Genomic DNA, 20424 nt, shown 5'->3' with positions numbered 1-20424 from the left:
CACCTTTATTCTTGAGAGAGCCATGGGAGAATCTGTCTTAGGTGAGGTGTGCGGCAGTTATGGGCTTCCCAAGGCTGAATTCCAGAAATAGTCGTGTTCCTTGATCCAGTCACAGACGCCCCTGAAAAGCACAGGATGCCTTTTGTGGGGTCCCCTTTACCACTAAGCCTCCCACTGTCAGGGACAGAGGGGAAGGTGTGCTCCCTGAGGACATCTGTCCCCATAGAGGAGAGAGGGAGGGGCTGAGCTATGCATGCCTGGCTCCTGCCCCCCTAAATATCAATCATCTAGATAATTCCCCCTTCTCCCCTAGGGAGAGGGAGGAAGGGCTGCAGCATTACGCTAATGGAGCTCTTCCTTTAGGTGGAAGGGAACCCCATGCATTGGGTGTGAGAATTTTCCACCTAACAATATTGTACATGATATATCTATTTAGTAATATATGTATTTTATATAGTTATTACTGCATATATGCTAAGCATTTTTCTATCAATAAACCATCAGGTACACAATGAAAACCATCTGAAGACCACTATTCTATACTGTACTGTACAATTATGTGGCCAAGTTCCCTGCAGTTGAAAAAGAATAGGAGAACATAGTTTATTGTAGGATCTGGGCCTCCTGGGTCTTAAGAGGAGATGAACCTTGGCTTTACTAACTTGCATCTAAATGTTCTGAACACCACCACTAACTTACAGGTCTCTAAAGGAAAACTTGTTTTTGAGCCAGAAAACAAATTCCATTCCTGGCAGCTATTTTCTGGACAGTTTCCTACTTGAGTGGTGATCTTACTATGGGGAAATCCACTCAGAGAGCTCCAAGTTAGACCAATGGCAAATAGGAAACCTTGAAGTTCACGTGTGCATTCAAAGAAGTATTTTGTACTCACCATGCTGTGAATGTTAGCACTGAAGCCTGGGCTGCAGTGAGGGGTGGAGTTACAGCTGGAATTAGGAGGAATCGGCTAAGGATTGTGGTTCAGAACTCAAGGTAGGGCTTCCCTGGTGGCGCAGTGGTTAAGAATCCGCCTGCCAATGCAGGGGACATGGGTTCGAGCCCTGGTCTGGGAAGATCCCACATGCCACAGAGCAACTAAGCCCGTATGCCAAAACTACTGAGCCTCGGCTCTAGAGCCCGCAAGCCACAACTACTGAGTCCACACACCAAATCTACTGAAGCCCCCGCTCTCTAGAGCCTGTGCTCCGCAACAAGAGAAGCCACCACAATGAGAAGCCTGCGCACCGCAACGAAGAGTAGCGCAACTCGCCGCAACTAGAGAAAGCCCGCGCTCAGCAACGAAGACCCAACACAACCAAAAATAATAAATAAAAATAAATAAATTAAAAAAAAAGAACTCAAGGTAAAGTTGAAATGTAAAATTCGACATTTTCCAGAATTTATGACATGAAATACCGCCCTTGCTAGATGCTCTGTGAATGGCTTCACAGTCAAGTACAGCTGAAGAACCCGATATTGATAACCCCCCTCTCAGATAATCACACTGCATGTTTTTATGCAAGGAGCTTCAAGAAGTTCTGCAAAAAACCCAAAACAACCAAAAAACTGTTTAATTTTACCAAGCATTGCTCAAACGAATGTGTCCACAGAACACATTCTTTTTTAAAAAATAAATAAATAATTAATTTATTTTTGGCTGCACTGGGTCTTCGTTGCTGCGCGCTGGCTTTCTCTAGTTGCGGTGAGCGGGGGCTACTCTTTGTTGCGGTGCGCGGGCTTCTCATTGCGGTGGCTTCTCTTGTTGTGGAGTACGGGCTCTAGGCACGCAGACTTCGGTAGTTGTGGCTCACAGGTTCTAGAGCGCAGGCTCAGTAGTTGTGGTGCACGGGCTTAGTTGCTCCACGGCATGTGGGATCTTCCCGGACCAGGGCTCGAACCCGTGTCTTAACCACTTAACCATTGTGCCACTGGGGAAGTCCCCCACAGAACACTTATTTCAGACATTATGTGTTGACATTTGTTCTGGAAAACACTGAAAAATGCTGAATGGAAAGATTATAGATTTGGGAACTGTGATGGTCTATTAAGGAGTTAGAGGTCCAAGGTCATCTTCATACTAGCTGTGACAACGTGTAAACAATCTCTCAGAGTATTAATTTCCTCATCCATAAAATGGGTATAATAATTCTTACCTAGAAGAATTGTAGTGAAGATTAAAGAGATAATATCTATAAGGTAACCAGCCCATAGCATGTACTCAAAAAAATTAGAATTTTTCCCCTTAATTACAGCGTTAGGTTTTGGAAAGAGAAAGTAGTTCTTGAATATGATGAATCCAGGAAAGAATTACATCAGGATGAGATATGTGCCTTTATTAGCATTTGGGAGGGCGCATAGTATGGTTTAAAAAAGCCAGTTTAAAAAAAAAAAAAAAAAAAGCCAGTTTTAGGACCAGACACGCCACGCACTAGCCATGCGAGACCTTGGGGCAGTGTCTTCACTTTTCTGAAACTTGGCAACTTCATAGGTAAAATGCAGATATCTACTTCACGGAGCATTCTGAGGATGAAATAAAATTTTGTGTAAAGTGCCCCATAGGCCTGGAACACAGCAAATGCCCAGAAAAATAATGGTGCCATTGATCATAGTAGCATGAAGCATCATTTTGGAACACATACTATGCCAGGTAAGGAAGGGGCTGAGTTTGGCCATCTCTTCAGAGTGGAGCGTGCAGACCATTTCCTCACAATGTACTTTTTAAGGATGCAGATTCCTGCTGATTCTGACTTTTGGGGGATGCAGCCCAGGAATGTGCACTTTGGCAAGCTCCCGGACTGAATCTTCTGGTCACTGAAACTTGAGAACCAATGATCGGGAGGCATGGATTGCCAGATGGTGAGGAGGCACACCTGGACCAGATAGACGTGAACTAGAGAAAGAGTGGACATTAAACACTCTGGACTGGGAGAAGAGTGGCCCCTTGATATGAGTTTTGGACCCCCAAATTCACCATGACCCCTTAGAGAAGAGTGTTTGCAGGTGTGTGAGCGGGTATGTGCTTGGTGTGGCATTCCTGGAACAGGATAGCAGTGGTGAGTGTGCCAGTTCCAAGTCAGAACTGAAGGAAGGTAGTGGGTAAGAGACCCCGGAGACACAAAGTCAGGTTGATTCCTGACCGTGGTCCAGTTCCCATCCCATCCCAGGAGGCTCAGGGGCCCCTGCACGCCTGCCCCGGGAAGCCCATGCCATGGTCATTACCAGATGTATTCTTGAGACTAAGCACTCCTGGTTTAGGAGATTTGGGAGAAAACGCTCCCGGGGTGTGTGGGGTATGGGTGGTGGTGTTAAACCACATAATGACTTTCCTTTCTTATGGGAACAGAGCTTAATATATGAAGGAAGATTATTCCTAAGTAAGGTGCACCAGAAGATCATTGCTTTAAACTGTTTCCTCCAAGGTGGGATGAATATTGTATCTAAATCCTCCCCTTTGAACTTCTTCTGGGCTGGGACTCTGCTGGCTCTATTCTTCTCTTCCTAGGAAGGTGGGGTGGTGGTGTCCTTTTGGATTCACCTGGGACCAAGGAAGCTCCGCACCGGTGGTTGGTTTTGCCTTGGCGCTGCGCCGCCTTTGGGAAAGTAATAAAACATCAGGCAATGCTCTCCACCTCCTGGGAGCAGGTGGCTTGGGCAGCCCCTGTGGCCCAAACGTGGCTGCACCCTCCTACTTCCCTGCCCATCAGTAGGCAATGCCAGCGAGAGGTTCAAACTCCGTGGACATGTCAAGTTTTCCACCTTTAGGCACAGAGCCGAGATGTGGGAGATACCCAGTGAATACAAGGAAGCTTTCTCTTGGTTTCTGGACATCGCAGTTAAAAGAATCAAAGTGCACTAGGGCCCAGAGAGAGGAGTCATCCCTATTTCTGAGCAATGCCCAAACCTAGCTCACACAGGCTTCTGTTTTCTGATCCCCAAATCCAGGCCAAGATGCCAGGGCACAAAGCTACTCACCCTTTCTTCAGCCAAATAAAATCCATAGACACATCTTCACAATGAAGCTTGAAACCAGTCAAGCACTTTTTTTTATTAAAAAAAAAAGAAAAGAAAAAGTCTAATGGTAAAGTATATAGTCTATACATGCTACAGCTAATTCATTGTTCATCAGCCCTCCCCCCTCACATTATATATCCTCATGTATTTTTCGTGTGTGTTAAAAGGAAACAAAGACACCCCCAGAATGTGTCAACTTGCCAAGGGTATGAGGAGTGCTGAGATGTCCAGAGATCTCCAGCATCATCCTGTAAGCAGACGCCAGGTGGTGGGACAATGCTATCAGGGCCCACTGCTCCTGGAGGGATGCGAGAAATGGCCTAGTTACTTGGTGGCTCCCTGAAGCAGGAAATGTGGGTTGTAGCCAAGGTGACCAGTTTGTTATCACCCCGTGAGTGAAAGGGGTGCTGCTATTAACAATTGCATGGGCACAATGTCACAGACGGGCATACACTGGGGTAAAACACGGACACCTTAGTTGTGTTAGGATTGCTTATTGCCATCGTAAGCCTGGTGGGTGCACCTCCTCTTGTATGTTTATAGAAGACCTGAAAGTGAAGGCTACTGGCTGTGGCACTGGGTTTGGCCTCTTCAAGGACAACAAAAGTTGAGTCCCTTGTTCCTGACTGGAGACAAGAAGGCCTATTTGGGAGTAGACGATAAAAGTGGGAAAGGTGGAATGTTGAAACACAATGGGTAGCTTGAAAACTCCACAAGGTAGCACCGGAAAGCAGGTGTTGCTCATGGGCTGGACGGTCAAGTCTGTGAGAAGGGTCCTCAGCAGGTGGCCCACGAGCAAAGACTCTGGAGCCTCCTGGTTTTAACTCTGCAACGCCACAACTCTGTCTGTGACCTCCACGGGCTAAGGTCCGTCTAGACATTAGAAGCTTAGTCAAGTTAGGAGCAATTCCTCCAGGCTAAGGGAGGGCTTGCCGCACCCTCAGGCCTCAATGCGAGCCAGTTTCCTACTCATTCAGGCTGCACGGTTTGACAATAGGGAATCTTTGGTCTATGGTCTGGTATGGTTGTTTGCAGCAAAAGCCCTGAAGGACGGGCCTGACAACCAAGGAGGGGACAAGACTGCCAAGCGTGACTCAGGCTGTTACGTATACATTGTCACAGCCCAAAGTGAAGGGCAAGACCTGACCCAACACTTAAAAACTCAGAAACAATGAAAGGATGGGAGCCAAGCCGAGCCACGAAATGTTCTCGTTCTTGATGATGTTGAGTTGCCAGCTACCTGAGGCCAGGAGCGATTTCTACTTCATCCCACTCAGTGCCGTGCACTCGGTACAGACTAAATAAATACTAGACTGTCCATCCCTCAGCCTAAGAGTAGGGTCTTCCAACCTTGGGGAGATTTGGCATCTGTCCTTTAATGTGGCAAGTTTGTTTTCCTACATTCTACCTGGTAAGGAAATCCCCTGTGGGCCCAGAAATGTTTTAAGGCCAAGAACTTTGTCTAAGAAATCAATCATGTGGAGGGGCTTTGTGGAGGACGTGTAACATGACTATTGGAAGCCTGGCGAGGCTCTAGCAATTTCCCGGCAGGGCAGGGCATTAAAAATGGTTTGAGCTGCAGCCCAGCTCCCCAAGTCTCATCCTGGGACAAGGACATAAACCCATCAAATGGCAAAGAAATTCTGAGTAAAAAACGTGAGTAAAGGCCTATTTTATCAAGTGGTGGTCCTAAAATGCAGATTTTCCAAAGATTTGGTTGCTATGACTACAAGCTGTAGTTTTGCCCTAGGGTGTAAGATAAAATAGCCATCCCAAGAAAGTATGCAGGGGTGAGGAAAGGAATAAAAGCCATCCTTGCCTGCCTTTCTGGGCTGGCATTTGGCCTGTGACCTACTGACACGTGTGATCGTGGGGTCAGGAGAGGAAAAACCTAAATTAAGAGGGAGGGTCCCCCGTTTCCCTGGAAGCACCAGGAACATTTCATTGTTGATGGCAGAGGAAATGTCATGGGCACTGGGGAGAAAAAACTGGATTCAAGTCTCAGCTTGGTCAATATTTGGATGACGCTGACTTCATCCTCTGAACCTGTGCTCTCATGACAGATTGGGGCTGACCCTAGGCACCTCACAGGGTTGAAGTGAGGATGAAATTAAAGGAGGGAGCGTGCGTAGGCACCGGTCACCTGCCCGGAGCCTGGCACAAAAGTTATTCCTATGGCCCCTGGACATTTGCCACGCTGGTGACTCCAGGGGATTTTGCATCTGCTCTATCAAATGCGCACAGAATGGTGGCTACAGTCCTGGATGGTATCAACCTAAGCCACCAGGTGAGGACAGCTAGGGAGAGACACCGGCCATCAAGACCGTCCCTGCAGCTGCCTGGGGAAGTGCCCTCACCGTGGTAGGAGCCACAGATGTGTCCTGAGGAAAGAACAGCGAACAGAGAGAAATGTGGCTGTAGTGCCTTCCGTTCCTGCCAGAATAATAATAATAAAAAGGCTAATTACTTTTTCACGTGCAGGGAAAATTTTCTATCCAGAAAAAGGCGGAATTAGCCCATTCCCACCCAGCTGACCCCTGGGAGGAGGAAATGAAGCCAAAGACAAACGCCTTCAGTGGAATCTGCACACAGAAATCCAAGCTCTTCACAGCCGGGCACGGAGCCACCCGCAGACTGGTCTACACCCAGCGCCTAGTACATAGTAGGCACTCACAAAACACTAGAGAAAGGTCAATGAAAGCGGAGAGATAATCGGAAAAAAAAAAAAAAAAATCAGAGTTTTGTCTTTTGAAATGTAGTCAAATCCTGCATGACAGCTTCACGAATGGTGTTTAAACCAAAATAGGTCAAAAACTCAGGAAAACGTGCTGTGGGGCCTCCTCCCGAGTGAGGGGACCTTGGAGGGTGGGTGGCCCTCTCCCATTCTCCCTTCTGCCCCTGGCTGCCATCTTCCCCCCAAGGTTCTGGGAACAGGGCTGGGGGCAAGTGGGTGCGGCAGGGCACCTCAGGGCCCTGTCCCAAGATTGTCGGGGTGTGGGATTTACAGACCTACTGAAGGAAGGAATAAAGATGCGATTGTGGATCAGGGGAGAAGCATTCAGAGCCCATGTGGCAGTGAGGAGGGGAGGGGAGGGGAGGGGAGGGGAGAGTGGAAGAGAGCTGTTTGCACATAAATTTTGGCACTGCAGGTGGATGGCGAGCATCCCTGGGAAAGCTGCCCTTGTGGTCCCAAAAGCATGGCAGCAGCTGACTACTCTGCATCAGAGATCTCTGGGGCAGGACAGGGCCAATTCCTCTTGTCCTGCAGAGTAGGGTGGGATGAGGAGGGGTGCTGTATTCTCACCCCCCAAGGCAGCCTGGACCCCAGGCAAGAGCTCTGGGCTGGAAGCCAGAAACCCTGGGTCCTGATTCTCGTTCTGCAGTGTAGCTGTGTCTCTACGTGACTCAGTGAACGACATCAGTCAAAATGGCTGCAAGGGCTGCCCTGGGTTCCTTCCAGGGAGACCACAGAGAGGGAGAGTGCATGGAGAAAAAAAAAAGAAAACTACTCTTTGAGTGCCAGAGAGGAGCAGGAAGCAGCAGCAGAGAGAGACAGGAGGTTCTGCCTGGCCCTCGGGTCCCCGTCTCCTTATGGGACTACTGTCTACTCTGCCCAGTTTGCTGGAGACTCAGCTGCTGGCCCTTGAGCCACCAGGGTCCCTCAAGGCTGGCATGTGAGACCACCTTGGCTCCCTTTGCTCCATAAGCTCTATCTCCCGGCGGTAGGGGATGGGGGTGGGGGACCAGCACAGGAGCAGGAAACAGGGCTCTGTGGCAGCACCGGGGCCCTGGGCAGCCGCTGTGTGGAGCAACCGTATGGGGTCCAGGGCAGCCTTCAGCAGATGCTACAATGGGTTGGAGGGGTGTTGGGTGTGGGAGCAGCCACCCGGCCCCCACATGCACACCCCAGGGCAGCCAGTTGGCCGCCTGCTCCTGACAGCCAGCTGGCGTCTCCCTGTCCCCGCCTGGTTTGCCTCTTACAGGGGGAAGGGCACAGGCACGGAAGTCAGGCCAGCCTGGATGCAAATCCCCTTTCCTCCTCTTCCCAGCTAGTGTGCCCTTGGGCACATTGAACCCGAGTTTCCCCATCTATAAAACAGGTATAATAGTATCAGAGAGGGCTGCTGTGAGGGTTCAGCATGAATGTAAAGTGCCAAGTACAGCGTTTGGCACCTACTAGCTACTCAGCAAAGAGGAGCTCCCAAGGGGCGTGGCTTGTGAACGGTCCCCTTATTCAAACAAACCTTGAGATTCTTGCTCTAGGTAGGCAGAAGTGAAAGGCACCCCCCCCAAAAGCGCGCTGGGGATTCCTGTTTAAAAGCCCTGGGTTGGCCCACAGCCTGCAGCAGGAAAGTGGAGCATGCTTGGAGCTGGAAGCACTCCTTTAGAACCGATCAGGGTCCCAGCACAGAAGGGAGGCAGGGTGGCTGGGCGGACCTCCAGGCCCACTCTTGGGGCAGCTGCATCTGCTTGAACCTGCGAGGCCCGTGGACCTGAGGCCTCGGGGAAGACACCACCTCCCTGGAACTGGCAACGGAGCTGACTTCTACAGGATGAAGTTCTTTCTGGGACCAGGCATTTTGGAAACTGAGTGAATCAAGTTGCTTGACATGAATGAACTGGGTGGGGTGCTGGGGCGGCGGGGGGGCGGGGGGCGCTCCCCATACTCTGCCTGATCCAAGCAACAAGAGACCCTTTCTGTAGTTTTTCCAGATGATGGATTCCGGTCCTAGAGGCCTCAGAGAGTCATGGTCCAGCTGTTGGGTGGGCAGGGAAGCTGGGTGGCAATGCCACTGGCCTTAAGGCAGGGATGCCGAGAGAGAGGGGTGTGGCCTCTGAGCCTCCAGGGGATGCTGTGATGGGAGGGATCCCTCTCCACCCAGAGAAGGGAAGAAACCACAGTATTCCAGTCTTCCTTCCTTTGAAGCTGCGTGGAGGATGATAAATTAAGAGGCATATTAAATATGTAGGTAAAGCCGGCAGGGTCGTGCAGGACTTCCAGGCAGGAAGGGAGCAGGCTAGGGCTTCTTTCTGAGATAGTTGGAAGGAATCCACCCTTCCCAGGAGGGGGCTCCGCTTTGGACCTGGCAGAACCACCAGCCGCTGCTGTTCTTTTCCCGGACCTCGAACACCGTCCCCTCCTGGAAGCTGCTGGTACCTTCGTCTCCTTCAAAGTTGGCCACGGCCACATACAAGTCCTTGGGGCCGTCTGCATTGGGGAAGGCGGCTGCAGCCACTTTCTCCTTGTTTTCTCCCATCTTGCCCATCATCCGTGGCCCCAGCCCACCTTTGCCTCGCATGTCATCCTGTCCCCCTGAGGAGTTGGAGAGAAAAGGTTTGGCTTTTGGGGGGACAAGCAGGGCCCGGCCTGGGACAGGAGCTGCCTTGCCTTCGTTGGGCTCCCGCTGCGGCCCTCTGACCTCTGGAAGGGGCCCTCTGACCTCTGGAAGGGGCCTGGACGACGAGGAGCTTTTCTTGGGGGGTGGTGGTCTCCGAGGAGGGACCACAGGTCTCTGCTGGGAAGCCTCTAGGAGGGGAACTGGCACATTCTTAGGCACGGGATCTGCGGTCTTGGCTGGCCTTGGAGGGGCTCTGCAGGACGTCTCCTTTGGGCTGAGCCCATTCTGTTTGCTCGTCCTGTCCTGGGTGCGGCCAGGCCCCTCCCCTGGGAGGAAGCCACGGCTGATGGCCACGTCCTGGCCTCCCCCAGCCTGGGGGCTGCTCTCTCCGTCCAACGAGGGTTTCTCTTGGGACTTGGCGGGCCTGAGCTTGCTCCTGAGATTACAGATGTCCACTTGGTCTTCGCCCTGAGGTGGCTCTGTCCTGGGGGAAGGAGCTGGTTTTGGCCTAACCTGAGGTTTGGACTTTAAGAAGGGATTCTGGGGAACAGCTTCCGGCTTCTCCTCCGGTGGGTCAGCTTTGGATTTGGAGACAGGTCGGAGGTTGGGCTTCTTCACTTCCTTGGCCAATACTTTGTGGCCACACTCCAGCCCCATCTCATTTTTCAGCTGGAACAACTTGCTTTTGTCAGGTTTGGGCTCTGGTCTCCTGCTGTCCCGGGCTGGAGGCGTGTATTTGGTTGGGATCATTGGCAAGATCATGCCAGGAGGCTTGGGCGAAGAACCTCTGAGCTGCTCCATCCTCTGTCGCTCCTGCAGCTCCCCTTCCGACTTGATGATGGATTCTTTCCGGGGAGGGAGGCTGGGCTTCTCCTCCAGGTCGGGGTCCGAGATCTCCTCGTAGCCTGCACACGAGGACGTGTCTGAAGATGCCTTCCTTGGGACCTCCTTACCACCCTTCCAGTCTTTGGACCATGGCATGGCAGAGTCCACAGCCCCATGTGGTGCATCGGGTAGGGGCCGGGATGGGCCGACGGCTTCACTGCCCGTGCAGTTCTCCATTGCTGCTGCATCTCCTAACCGGAGCTGCGTCACCTCATTGGGCAAGGGAGCCAGAAAGTTGGGTCTTGAGGCATTGCTGGTCTTCTTATACTTATCAATGAAAGTCGCTGGGGCCCATCCTTCCTTATCTTCAATCTGAATGTACCACCAGCCGCTCAAGTTCTTCTCGATCACCTGGAAGGGAGGGCAGAGGAAAGCACTGAGTAGGTATGGTGCCAGGGCCAGTGGGCCAGGATGGTCTGAGAGAACCCACGTGCAGCTGGGGTTCTGGAATCAGGGATTTTACATTCGTCAGATTCCCAGACAATATCTATGGGGGACCATCTATGAGACCGCTGTGTATCAGAAACATCTTTTTTTTTTTTTTTTTTTTTAAGATTTATTGATTGATTGATTGCTATGTTGGGTCTTCGTTTCTGTGCGAGGGCTTTCTCTAGTTGCGGCAAGCGGGGGCTACTCTTCATCGCGGTGCGCGGGCCTCTCACTATCGTGGCCTCTCTTTTTGCGGAGCACAGGCTCCAGACGCGCAGGCTCAGTAGTTGTGGCTCACGGGTCTAGCCGCTCCGCGGCATGTGGGATCTTCCCAGATCAGTGCGCGAACCCGTGTCCCCTGCATTAGCAGGCAGATTCTCAGCCACTGCGCCACCAGGGAAGCCCTATCAGAAACATCTTACATGGGGGTAGGTGCTCGTGTAATTTTGGATTTCCTCAAAATCAGTCCTTGAGACATGAACTTGGGTGTAGGTAGTTAATTTGAGAGATGACTCCAGGAAGACCAAGTGAGGAACTGAGGAAAGGGAGATACAGTTAGGAGCAGGTTAATGCTCTTGGGCTAGTGGGGCTTAATTTAACAGGAATCCTGAGAGACTGTGCAGAATCAGACATTGGGGGTGGGGACACTTATCTCCTGACCCCTAGTCCCTCCCCGTCCCCAAGACATTAACCCTCCCCCTTTCTGGGTGATGTCCTTAGGCAGGCATAGGAGGTGGGAAGCAGTTGCGGGGCTGGGATACAGGGCAGGCCACCAGCAGTGTCTGCTAAAATTCTGAAGAAGTTCAAGGCAAACCCCCAATACAGCCCAAACTAGCCTTGATAGCTGCTCCTTTGGTTGAGCACCAGACAAAGCAGTTGGCTGGTGTTTACATGCCATGCCGTATGAAAAATGTGCATCCTTAAACGTGGGGATCACACCTAGCTCATGTTTAGGTACAGGGGAACTGATGCTGATGGAGGTACAACAAACTTTCATCTCATCTCCCTCTGCCTCTGGGATACACACCCATTGACTGGAACGGTGGGTGGAATCACTCATGTTATTTAATATCTTATGTTTCCTGTCTCCTTTTTGTTTAGTACCATGTGGCTTAATTCACATGGGTGAAAGGTGCACACGTTGCATGTTATGGGCTGAATTGAGTCCCCCCTAGATTTATATGCTGAAGCCCTACCCTCCGTACCTTAGATTGTGACTGCGTTTGAAGACAGAGCCTTTTAAGAGGTAATTAGGTTAAAATGGGGTCATTAGGGTGGGCCCTAGTCCAATATGACTGTTGTCCTTATAAGAGGAGATGAGGACACACAGAACATCCAGAATGAGGGACGACCACGTGTGAACACAGAGAGAAGGTGGCCAGCTGTGAGCCAAGGAGAGAGGCCTCAGGAAAAGCCAAACCTGCTGACACCTTGATCTTGGACATCCAGCCTATAGAACATGAGAAAATACATCTCTGTTGTTTAAACCACCCGGTCTTTCGTGATGGCAGCCTGAGCAAACTAATAAACAGCAATACCGCAGCAGGCTCTGTGCACAGGAGAGCTGATTAATGATTACAACCACCTGATGAGATGGGGATTGTCATCCCATTGCACAGATGCAGAACCAAGCCTCAGAAGAGCTGAGGAACTCGCAGAGGGTCACGCAGAAAGTCAGTGGTGGAGGCGGGAGTCAAAGGCAGCCTGGTGGGCTCCAGAGCCTGAGCCTTTACTACCCAGCCCTGCCCTGGAAAGTGGACCCTGCTTGGGCGGGAGCCGTGCCTGAGGTGAGAAAGCGCTAGGGGCCGAGGGCTGTGGGTATGGTTCTGCTGTTGCACTCTGCCACCCAGATCAGAGAGAAAGGCAGCCACAGACCCAGTGCAGGAGCAGAGGCTGGCCTCTGGGGCTGCAGTCCTGGGTTCTGGTTCCGGCTGCCTCAACAGCCCTGGGTAAGCCACAGGCCTGAGATGCCACATCACAAAACAGAGAGTATGGTAAGAACAGTAATGCCTACTTGTAGGGTTTCCATGATGACCACATAAGCTAATGCGTGCAACAGCACTTGGTAAAGGCTGAAAGGAAAACGTTACCTATTAGTATTAAATTACAGGGGAGAGCACTGAGAACGCAGCAGGCATGTGGCAGGCATATACTTAACACGTCCCGCTGGAGTCTCTCCAGGAAAGGGTACTGGTAAATGGAAGCCCTTTATGTGCTGGTGACCAGCATCTTATCAACACTTGGTAGCTCTGGTAATGACTGAAGGTGATTCTGGGCATACAAGTCATTGTCGGCACATCCGTGAATTCAACAACTCTAAGATTAAGTATGTACATGAGCCTCTAAGATTAAGTATGTACGTGAGCAAATGAAAATAGAACAATAATCAAAATGAAATCTATCAATGAGGATTTGCTAAGCTTACACTCTACTATGTACTATGGCAGAAGCTCTCAACATTTGTGTTCTTAATTGCGATGTATGGGAGTTTTCATTTACTAGAGAGAAGCTAAGAGCTATTACGAATACAGTCAGTCATACCTCATTTAAAAAATTTTTAAAAATCAATTAATTAATTAATTAATTTCTGGCTGCGTTGGGTCTTCGTTGCTGCACGAGGGCTTTCTCTAGTTGCAGTGAGCAGGGGCTACCCTTCGTCGTGGTGTGTGGGCTTCTCATTGTGGTGGCTTCTCTTGTTGTGGAGCACGGGCTCTAGGCACGTGGGCTTCAGTAGTTGTGGCACACGGGCTCAGTTGCTCTATGGCTCGTGGGATCTTCCCGGACCAGGGCTCGAACCTGTGTCCCCTGCATTGGCAGGTGGATTCTTAACCACTGCACCACCAGGGAAGTCCCCAGTCAAACCTCATTTTATTGTGCTTCACCTTATTGCACTTTGCAGATACTGCATTGTTTTTGTTTTACAAACTGCTCATTTTCACAATATTTCAAACTTTTTCATTGTTATTATATGTGTAATGGTGATCTGTGGTCAGTGATCTTTGATGTTACTATTGCAAAAAGATTATGACTTGCTGAAGGCTCAGATGATGGTTTGCATTTTTTAGTAATTAAGTATTTTTTAATTAAGGTCTGCACTTTTAATTTTAATAAATTTATTTATTTTATTTGTTTATCTTTGGCTATGTTGGGCCTTCGTTGCTGTGCACGGGCTTTCTCTAGTTGCAGCTTTCTCTAGTTTCTCTACTCTTCAGTGAGGTGCTCAGGCTTCTCATTGTGGTGGCTTCTCCCGTTGCAGAGCACAGGCTCCAGGCACGCCAACTTCAGTAGTTGTGACACACGGGCTGTGCCACAGGAAAGCCCGGTCTGCACATTTTTTTAGACATAACACTATTGCACACTTAATAGATTATAGTATAATGTAAACACAACTTTTATATGCACTGGGAAACCAAAACATTCATGTGACTTGCTTTATTGTGATACTGGCTTTATAGTGGTGGTTTGGAACTGAACCTGCAATATCTCCAAGGTTGGCCTGTAAAAGCAAATGCAAAATCACAAGAATGGAGATGAAAGAAAATAGCCTGGGCTTTAAAACCAGAGAGATGTGGGATCAAATCCCAGCTCCACCACTTACCAGCTATGTAACCCTGGACATTTACCTAACCTCTCTTTGTCTCAGATACACCTGTAAAATGGGCTGGGGACTTCCCTGGTGGTGCAGTGGTTAAGAATCTGCCTGCCAATGCAGGCGACATGGGTTCGAGCCCTGGTCCAGGAAGATCCCACATGCCGCGGAGCAACTAAGCCCGTGTGCCACAACTACTGAGCCCGCGTGCCTAGAGCCCGTGCTCCACAACAAGAGAAGCCACCACAATGAGAAGCCTGAGCACCACAACGAAGAGGAACCCCCGCTCGCCGCAACTAAAACAAGCCCGCGTGCAGCAACAAAGACCCGACGCAGCCAAAAATAAATTAAAAAAAATAAAATGGGCTGAATGTATCGACCTCTTGGGACTTGTGTGAAGATCAGTTATGAAGGATGTAAGGTACTCGGCACAGATAAGTGTCTGTATCAACATTTAAAAAAAAAATAAAATGGGCTGAATGTATCGACCTCTTGGGACTTGTTTGAAGATCAGTTATGAAGGATGTAAGGTACTCGGCACAGATAAGTGTCTGTATCATCATTATCATCGTATCATCATTAGTAAAACATGTTTTGAAGATACATAGACCAAGCAAGGAACTAAGGTATTCCTTGTAGCTCCACTGCTAGAACACTGTGGTTCCATTAATGAATTCTGAACACTAAGATGATGTTGAATTGAACCAGGAAGCAAAACTGGAGGAGAAGAAAACAAAGGATACAGCGTTTATCATAAGAAAAGAACTCTTGGTTAAACCAAAAACTGTAGGGTGAACTATTTCTCCCTCAAGTCCTTCAAGTCATCACTAGCAGAACCTATGCTGACATCACAGAACAATAATAAAGCAGAGAAGTTTCAAGGATGGGTTACATCTGTGCTTCCTGGAAAAGAATGCTGGGTATGTGAGCTATTTATCGGCTCAGCTTTAGCAAAAACAGACAGAATAAAAGCCAGAAACGAGACAGGGGAATGGTTCTGGTTGAAGTGGGGGGTGCAGCCTTGGAGGGAGACTCCCCAACACCTCCAGAAGACCCCAGGGATCCATTTACTCCCTACTGCACACACAGTCAGCCCTCAGCTTCCGTGCATTGTCCGGAACACCTTGAGCTGCCCTAGGTGGATTTCAGAATGCTCTGGGCCAGGGAGTGCTGGTGTGTATGGGCAAATTCCCTGTTTGCCAGCACGCTCAAACAATGGTGTGTGTTTGTACAAAATGCTGGAAACTCATTGTCTTAAAGGAGAAGAAGGTTTTATCATGTTTTTCAGTGCTCTTGGGAGAAAACAAACAAACAAACAAACTTTTATAATAGGCAAGCCAGACTTCTGGTTTCAAGATGGGAGATGGAATGAACAGCGGTTTCCCCTTAATGCAATAAAGCCAGGAAACAAATGAATATCAGTACAAAGCCAAGCGCAGAAAGAGGAAGGGGAGAAGTTGGTGGACCAGGAATTGTGAGGAATCACTGATGGGCAGAAGCTGCAAAGGGGGGCTGTGGCCCAGGACTGCTGCAGGGGGTTTTGTTGCAAAAGGTAGTAGCAGTGTGAGGCCTGCCAGACTTCGAGGGGGTAGAATCTGAGACTAGGAAGGCCCAGGGGCAAGTGACAGGGGATTAACTGGGATACCACGGCAGAAGCAACAAGGCTGGTTGACCCCTCTATGCCCTTTATTCCATTCCTGTAGGGTAGGTGGTATGAAGGAGGTGATTGCTCACGAGTGGAACAGTGAAAGAATGAGCTTGGGTCAGAGACAAGACACTGCTCAGTGGCTGGCTCAGAAGTCCCCGATCTGGCACTGAAGCCAGTGGAAGTCAACCAGCCCCTTGTATACACTCCCCAACTGGGCTGTTTGACTGCTGCCTCTTCTTGTACTGACCAAGACAAGTCTTAACACCATGAAAAGAACTGAAATAAATACCAACACCACTGCAAAGGATTTACAACCGAGGAAAGAGATCATGAACAATAACATATTTAATATCCTTAGACAGATATAGAAGGGCACTGACATCGTGAAAGAACAGGTTATTATGAAACAAGAACACGTAACTATGAAAAAGAATCAATAAGTGCTCTTGGAAATAAAAATGATAGTTGTTGAAATAAAATAAGAAACAGACTGAATTGTTAAAGAGCAAATTAATAGACTAAAAGATGAAGCAGAATGCTCTAGGAAAGCAGCACAAAGGGATGAAGGCGGAAAATATGAAAGAAACATTAAGAGACATGGAAAATAGGGGCAGAAGCTCCCATACTGTTTCATAACCATTCCAAAAGGAAGAATAAAAAGAGTGAAGAGAGTCATTATTTAAAGAAGTAAAAGTGCCTGGCGGTCCAGTGGTTAAGACTCCGTGCTTCCACTGCAGGGGGCAAGGGTTTGATCCCTGATCAGGGAACTAAGATCCTGCATGCCATGCGGCGGGGCTCCCCTACCCACCCCCCCCAAAAAAAAGAAGTAAAAGTGGGAAAATTTCTAGGAAGATCTCCTGAGTTCTTAGACTGAAAAGACCCACCACATGCTGAGCAGGATATAAAAATAAAGAAACATACCTAGACATGCTTTAATGAAACGTCGGCATTTTAAAGACAGTGAGGAGCTCCTGAGAAAATCAGAGAAATGACAGCTAATGAAAAAGAGAACAAGGACCAGGTGGATAGTAGCTGCTTCCTAGCACCACTAGATGCAGGAAGAGAATGGGACAACCTATTCAAAGTGCCAAGGGAAGATGACTGGAATTTAAAACTCAATCACTGAAGAATGAGGGGAGAATAATATTCATTTTTCATAATGTCAAGAAAGCATTATGTACACAAATGAGGGCCTGCCCTTAGTTAAGGATTGAGATGTATGGTCCCATAGAAGCTAACGGAAGGGTAGGGAAGGGACACCATTGTGAACCTGGGGAGGCTTCCCAGAGGAGGCAGGGATTTGAAGAATGAGGTGGATTTTGATATGCCAAGTTCAGTTCTGAGAATGGCCTTGAGAGCCTTCTATAAGAAAGCAGGTAGTGGGCTAGGAGCTGGGTTAAAGGAAGGTTAAAGGCAGAGAGAGCAAGAGAGGTGGGGAGGGGCCACCAGTGGGGTTCAGAGGAAAGCAGTGAAAATAAGGCTGAATAGCAATGGGAGGAAGAACAGCCCTTGATGTGGAAAGACGTTAAGAGACAGGCATATGTTTCATGTCAGAATAACATACATACATGTTTTAAACAGCAAAATGGGGGAACTGGGCACAGAATTATCTTGAAGCACAAGCAAGATGCCTGTGAGTTCTCTCTGTGGATCTGAAGTCAGAAAGAACAGATTGGGAGGAAAAAAAAAGGAGCAGATAAAAAGCCTTTTAGAGCCTTGGAGGTATTTTCACTGTCCCTTCAGTTTCTCTGTGAGGATTGGGATTTGCATTTTAAAAAATTAGTTTGACAGGCTTCAACCCAGGTTCTTTAAACACCCCTGCAGACAGTCCTCCTGCTGTCTGCATGGATTAAAGGACACTTGGCTTGAGAAGAACTTTCTGGAGAGGCTTGGGCAGAATCAGTGGTGGTGAGACCCAGGATGCACCTTCGAGAAATCACCTCCTCCCAGGCTCACTGGGCAGCTGCCCTGGGACTCGAGGGGAAGAGAGAGGGGGGGCAGGAGGTGTCAGAGCGGGAGGGAAAATGGCGGGTTCTTTGGAGGCCTAGAGAAGCGACTAAAGCAACTTAGGACACATGCCGCACTTATGCACTGGCTCAGTAATCATTTGTTCACTTTTTATTCCCTTCGTTCATTCAAACGTTCATTCATAAAGGAATGGCTCTCTGAGCACCTACTGTGGACCAGCCCCAAGGCCAGGGTTAGGGATGAGAATGAAGAAGAAAACACTCCCCTGGTTTTCTGGGTGTTAGCAGGAGGCTAGTGGGGAGATGGATTTTCACTGATTCCACAACATTTATTGCAAATCTATCACGTGCCAGGCACTGTGCTAGCTGTGGGGATACAGAAGTAAAAAACAGATATGGTCTCCATCCTCCTGAGATCCCCAAATACTGGGCAGATAAACAACAGGCTGTCAATAGCCCTGGTTCTAATCTGGAGACACACATGGGTTCAAATCCTGACTCTGCCACCTTTTGGCTGTGTGACCTTGGACAGCACCTTTTTTCTGAGCCACAACTTCCTCCTCTGAAAAATGGGGATTGTAATAGTCCTGCCTCACAAGAGTAAATGATGATATGATTAGGCGAGATATGGCATGTGAGGTGTTTAGTGCAGTGGCTGGCACCTAACTGCTATCCCATTACTTACGGGCTTTCCTGGAAACATGGGAAACACCTTCAAGCTCTAACCCCATGAGAAAGAAAAGAGAAATGGGAGGGGAGAAAGGATTTATGATGGCCTTTACGCAGGGAACGGAGTAGACAAGCAAAGAAGTGGGAAGTAAAGGGGAGAGGAGAGGCAATCAAGGAAGGAGGAGGTGATAAAAAGAGGCAAATCTATAGACACAGGAAATAGATCAGTGGTTGCCTAGGGCTGGGGCAGGGGCACTGAGAGGGACTGAGGGGACGTGGGGAGGGACTGCTAATGTGTATAGGGTTTCTTATTTGGGTGATGAAATTCTAACGTTGATTGTGGTGATGGTTGCACAACTCTGTAATTAAACTAAAAACCACTGAATTTTATACCTTAAATCACTGAATCGTATGGTATGTGAATTATATCTCAATAAAGCTGTTACTAAAAAAAAAAAAGAATACAGAAATAGGAGATGGTGCCTAGAATCAAAAATCACAAGTAGTACAAGCTTTTGTACAGCAAAGGAAACCACAAACAAAACAAAAAGACAACCCATGGACTGAAAAAAATTATTTGCAAATGATACGACCAACACGGGCTTAATTTCCAAAATATACAAACAGCTCATGTAACTCAACAACAAAAAACCAGACAACCCAATTGAAAAATGGGCAGAAGACGTAAACAGACATTTCTCTAAAGACGACGTACAGATGGCCAACAGGCACATGAAAAGATGCTCAATATTGCTAATTATTAGAGAAATGCAAATCAAAATTACAATGAGGTATCACCTCACATGGGTCAGAATGGTCATCATTAAAAAATCTACAAATAAATGCTGGAGAAGGTGTGGAGAAAAGGGAACCCTCCTACACTCTTGGTAGGAATGTGAGTTGGTGCAGCCACTATGGAGCACGGTGTGGAGGTTCCTCAAAAAACTAAAAATAGAGTTGCCATATGACAATGGCATATATCCGGACAGAACTCTAATTCAAAAAGATACATGCACCGCAATGTTCACTGCAGCACTATTTACAATAGCAAAGACATGGAAACAACCTAAGTGTCCACTGACAGATGAATGGATAAAGGTGTGGTGTGTATACACACACACACACAATGGAATACTAGTCAGCCAGAAAAAAGAATGAAATAATGCCATTTGCAGCAACATGAATGGACCCAGAGATTACCATCCTAAGTGAAGTAAGTCGGAAAGAGAAAGATAAACATCATATGATATCACTTATATGTGGAATCTAAAATACGACACAAATGAACTTATCTATGAAACAGAAACAGACTCACAGACAGACAGAACAGACTTGTGGTTGCCAAGGGGGAGGTAGGTGGGGAGGGACAGACTGGGAATTTGGGATTAGCAGATGCAAACTATTATATATAGGATGGATAAACAACAACGTCCTACTGTATAGTACAGGCAACGATATTCAATATCCGGGGATAAACCATGATGGAAAAGAATATGAAAAAGAACACGTATATATGTATAACTGAATCACTTTGTTGTACGGCGGAAACTAACACAACACTGTAAATCAACTATACTTCAAAAAAATAAATTAAAAAAAAAAAAAAAAAGAATCACAGGTAGACAAAGGGAGACCACGTTCACTCACCTCGACCTTCAGGCCCGCCTGGAAGCTGATGCCATCAGGGATGGTGGTCTGGAATTCAGCAATGGTGTAATATTCTTCCTCCACTTGGGGTGGGATGGGAGGCTTGGGCAGACCTCGAGGCTGGTACAATTAAACACAGTGTTAAATCCACTATAAATCCGTTCCCATGGCGCTGAATGGGAGGCGCTAAGGGATTGGGGCACACAATCACCCTCAAGGGGGCGCTGGCGGACCCATTTG

At 48.3% G+C, this 20424-nt stretch overlaps 1 protein-coding gene across 3 annotated transcripts in view; it reads right to left on the bottom strand.

The window, feature by feature from the left end:
* SH3PXD2B (SH3 and PX domains 2B) overlaps window positions 1-20424 on the bottom strand; it is a 121625-nt gene that overhangs the window by 6311 nt on the left and 94890 nt on the right. The window contains exons 12-14 of one of the 3 annotated variants that reach the window (XM_082456411.1): window positions 20185-20304; window positions 9096-10586; window positions 4008-4309 (exon numbers count right to left, since the gene is read on the bottom strand). In XM_082456411.1, coding sequence (XP_082312537.1) covers window positions 4172-4309; window positions 9096-10586; window positions 20185-20304 — 1749 coding nt within the window. In that variant the 3' untranslated portion in view covers window positions 4008-4171. Of the gene's footprint in view, window positions 1-4007; window positions 4310-6384; window positions 10587-20184; window positions 20305-20424 lie in introns of those variants that run through there. The other 2 variants (XM_082456410.1, XM_082456412.1) reach the window with 2 other exon arrangements.

The sequence above is a fragment of the Balaenoptera physalus genome (assembly GCF_965194825.1).
Source record: "Balaenoptera physalus genome assembly, chromosome: 3".
NCBI lineage: Eukaryota > Metazoa > Chordata > Mammalia > Artiodactyla > Balaenopteridae > Balaenoptera > Balaenoptera physalus.
The sequence above is the reverse complement of the archived record's forward strand: the minus strand, read 5'-3'. Positions and strand labels throughout refer to the sequence as shown.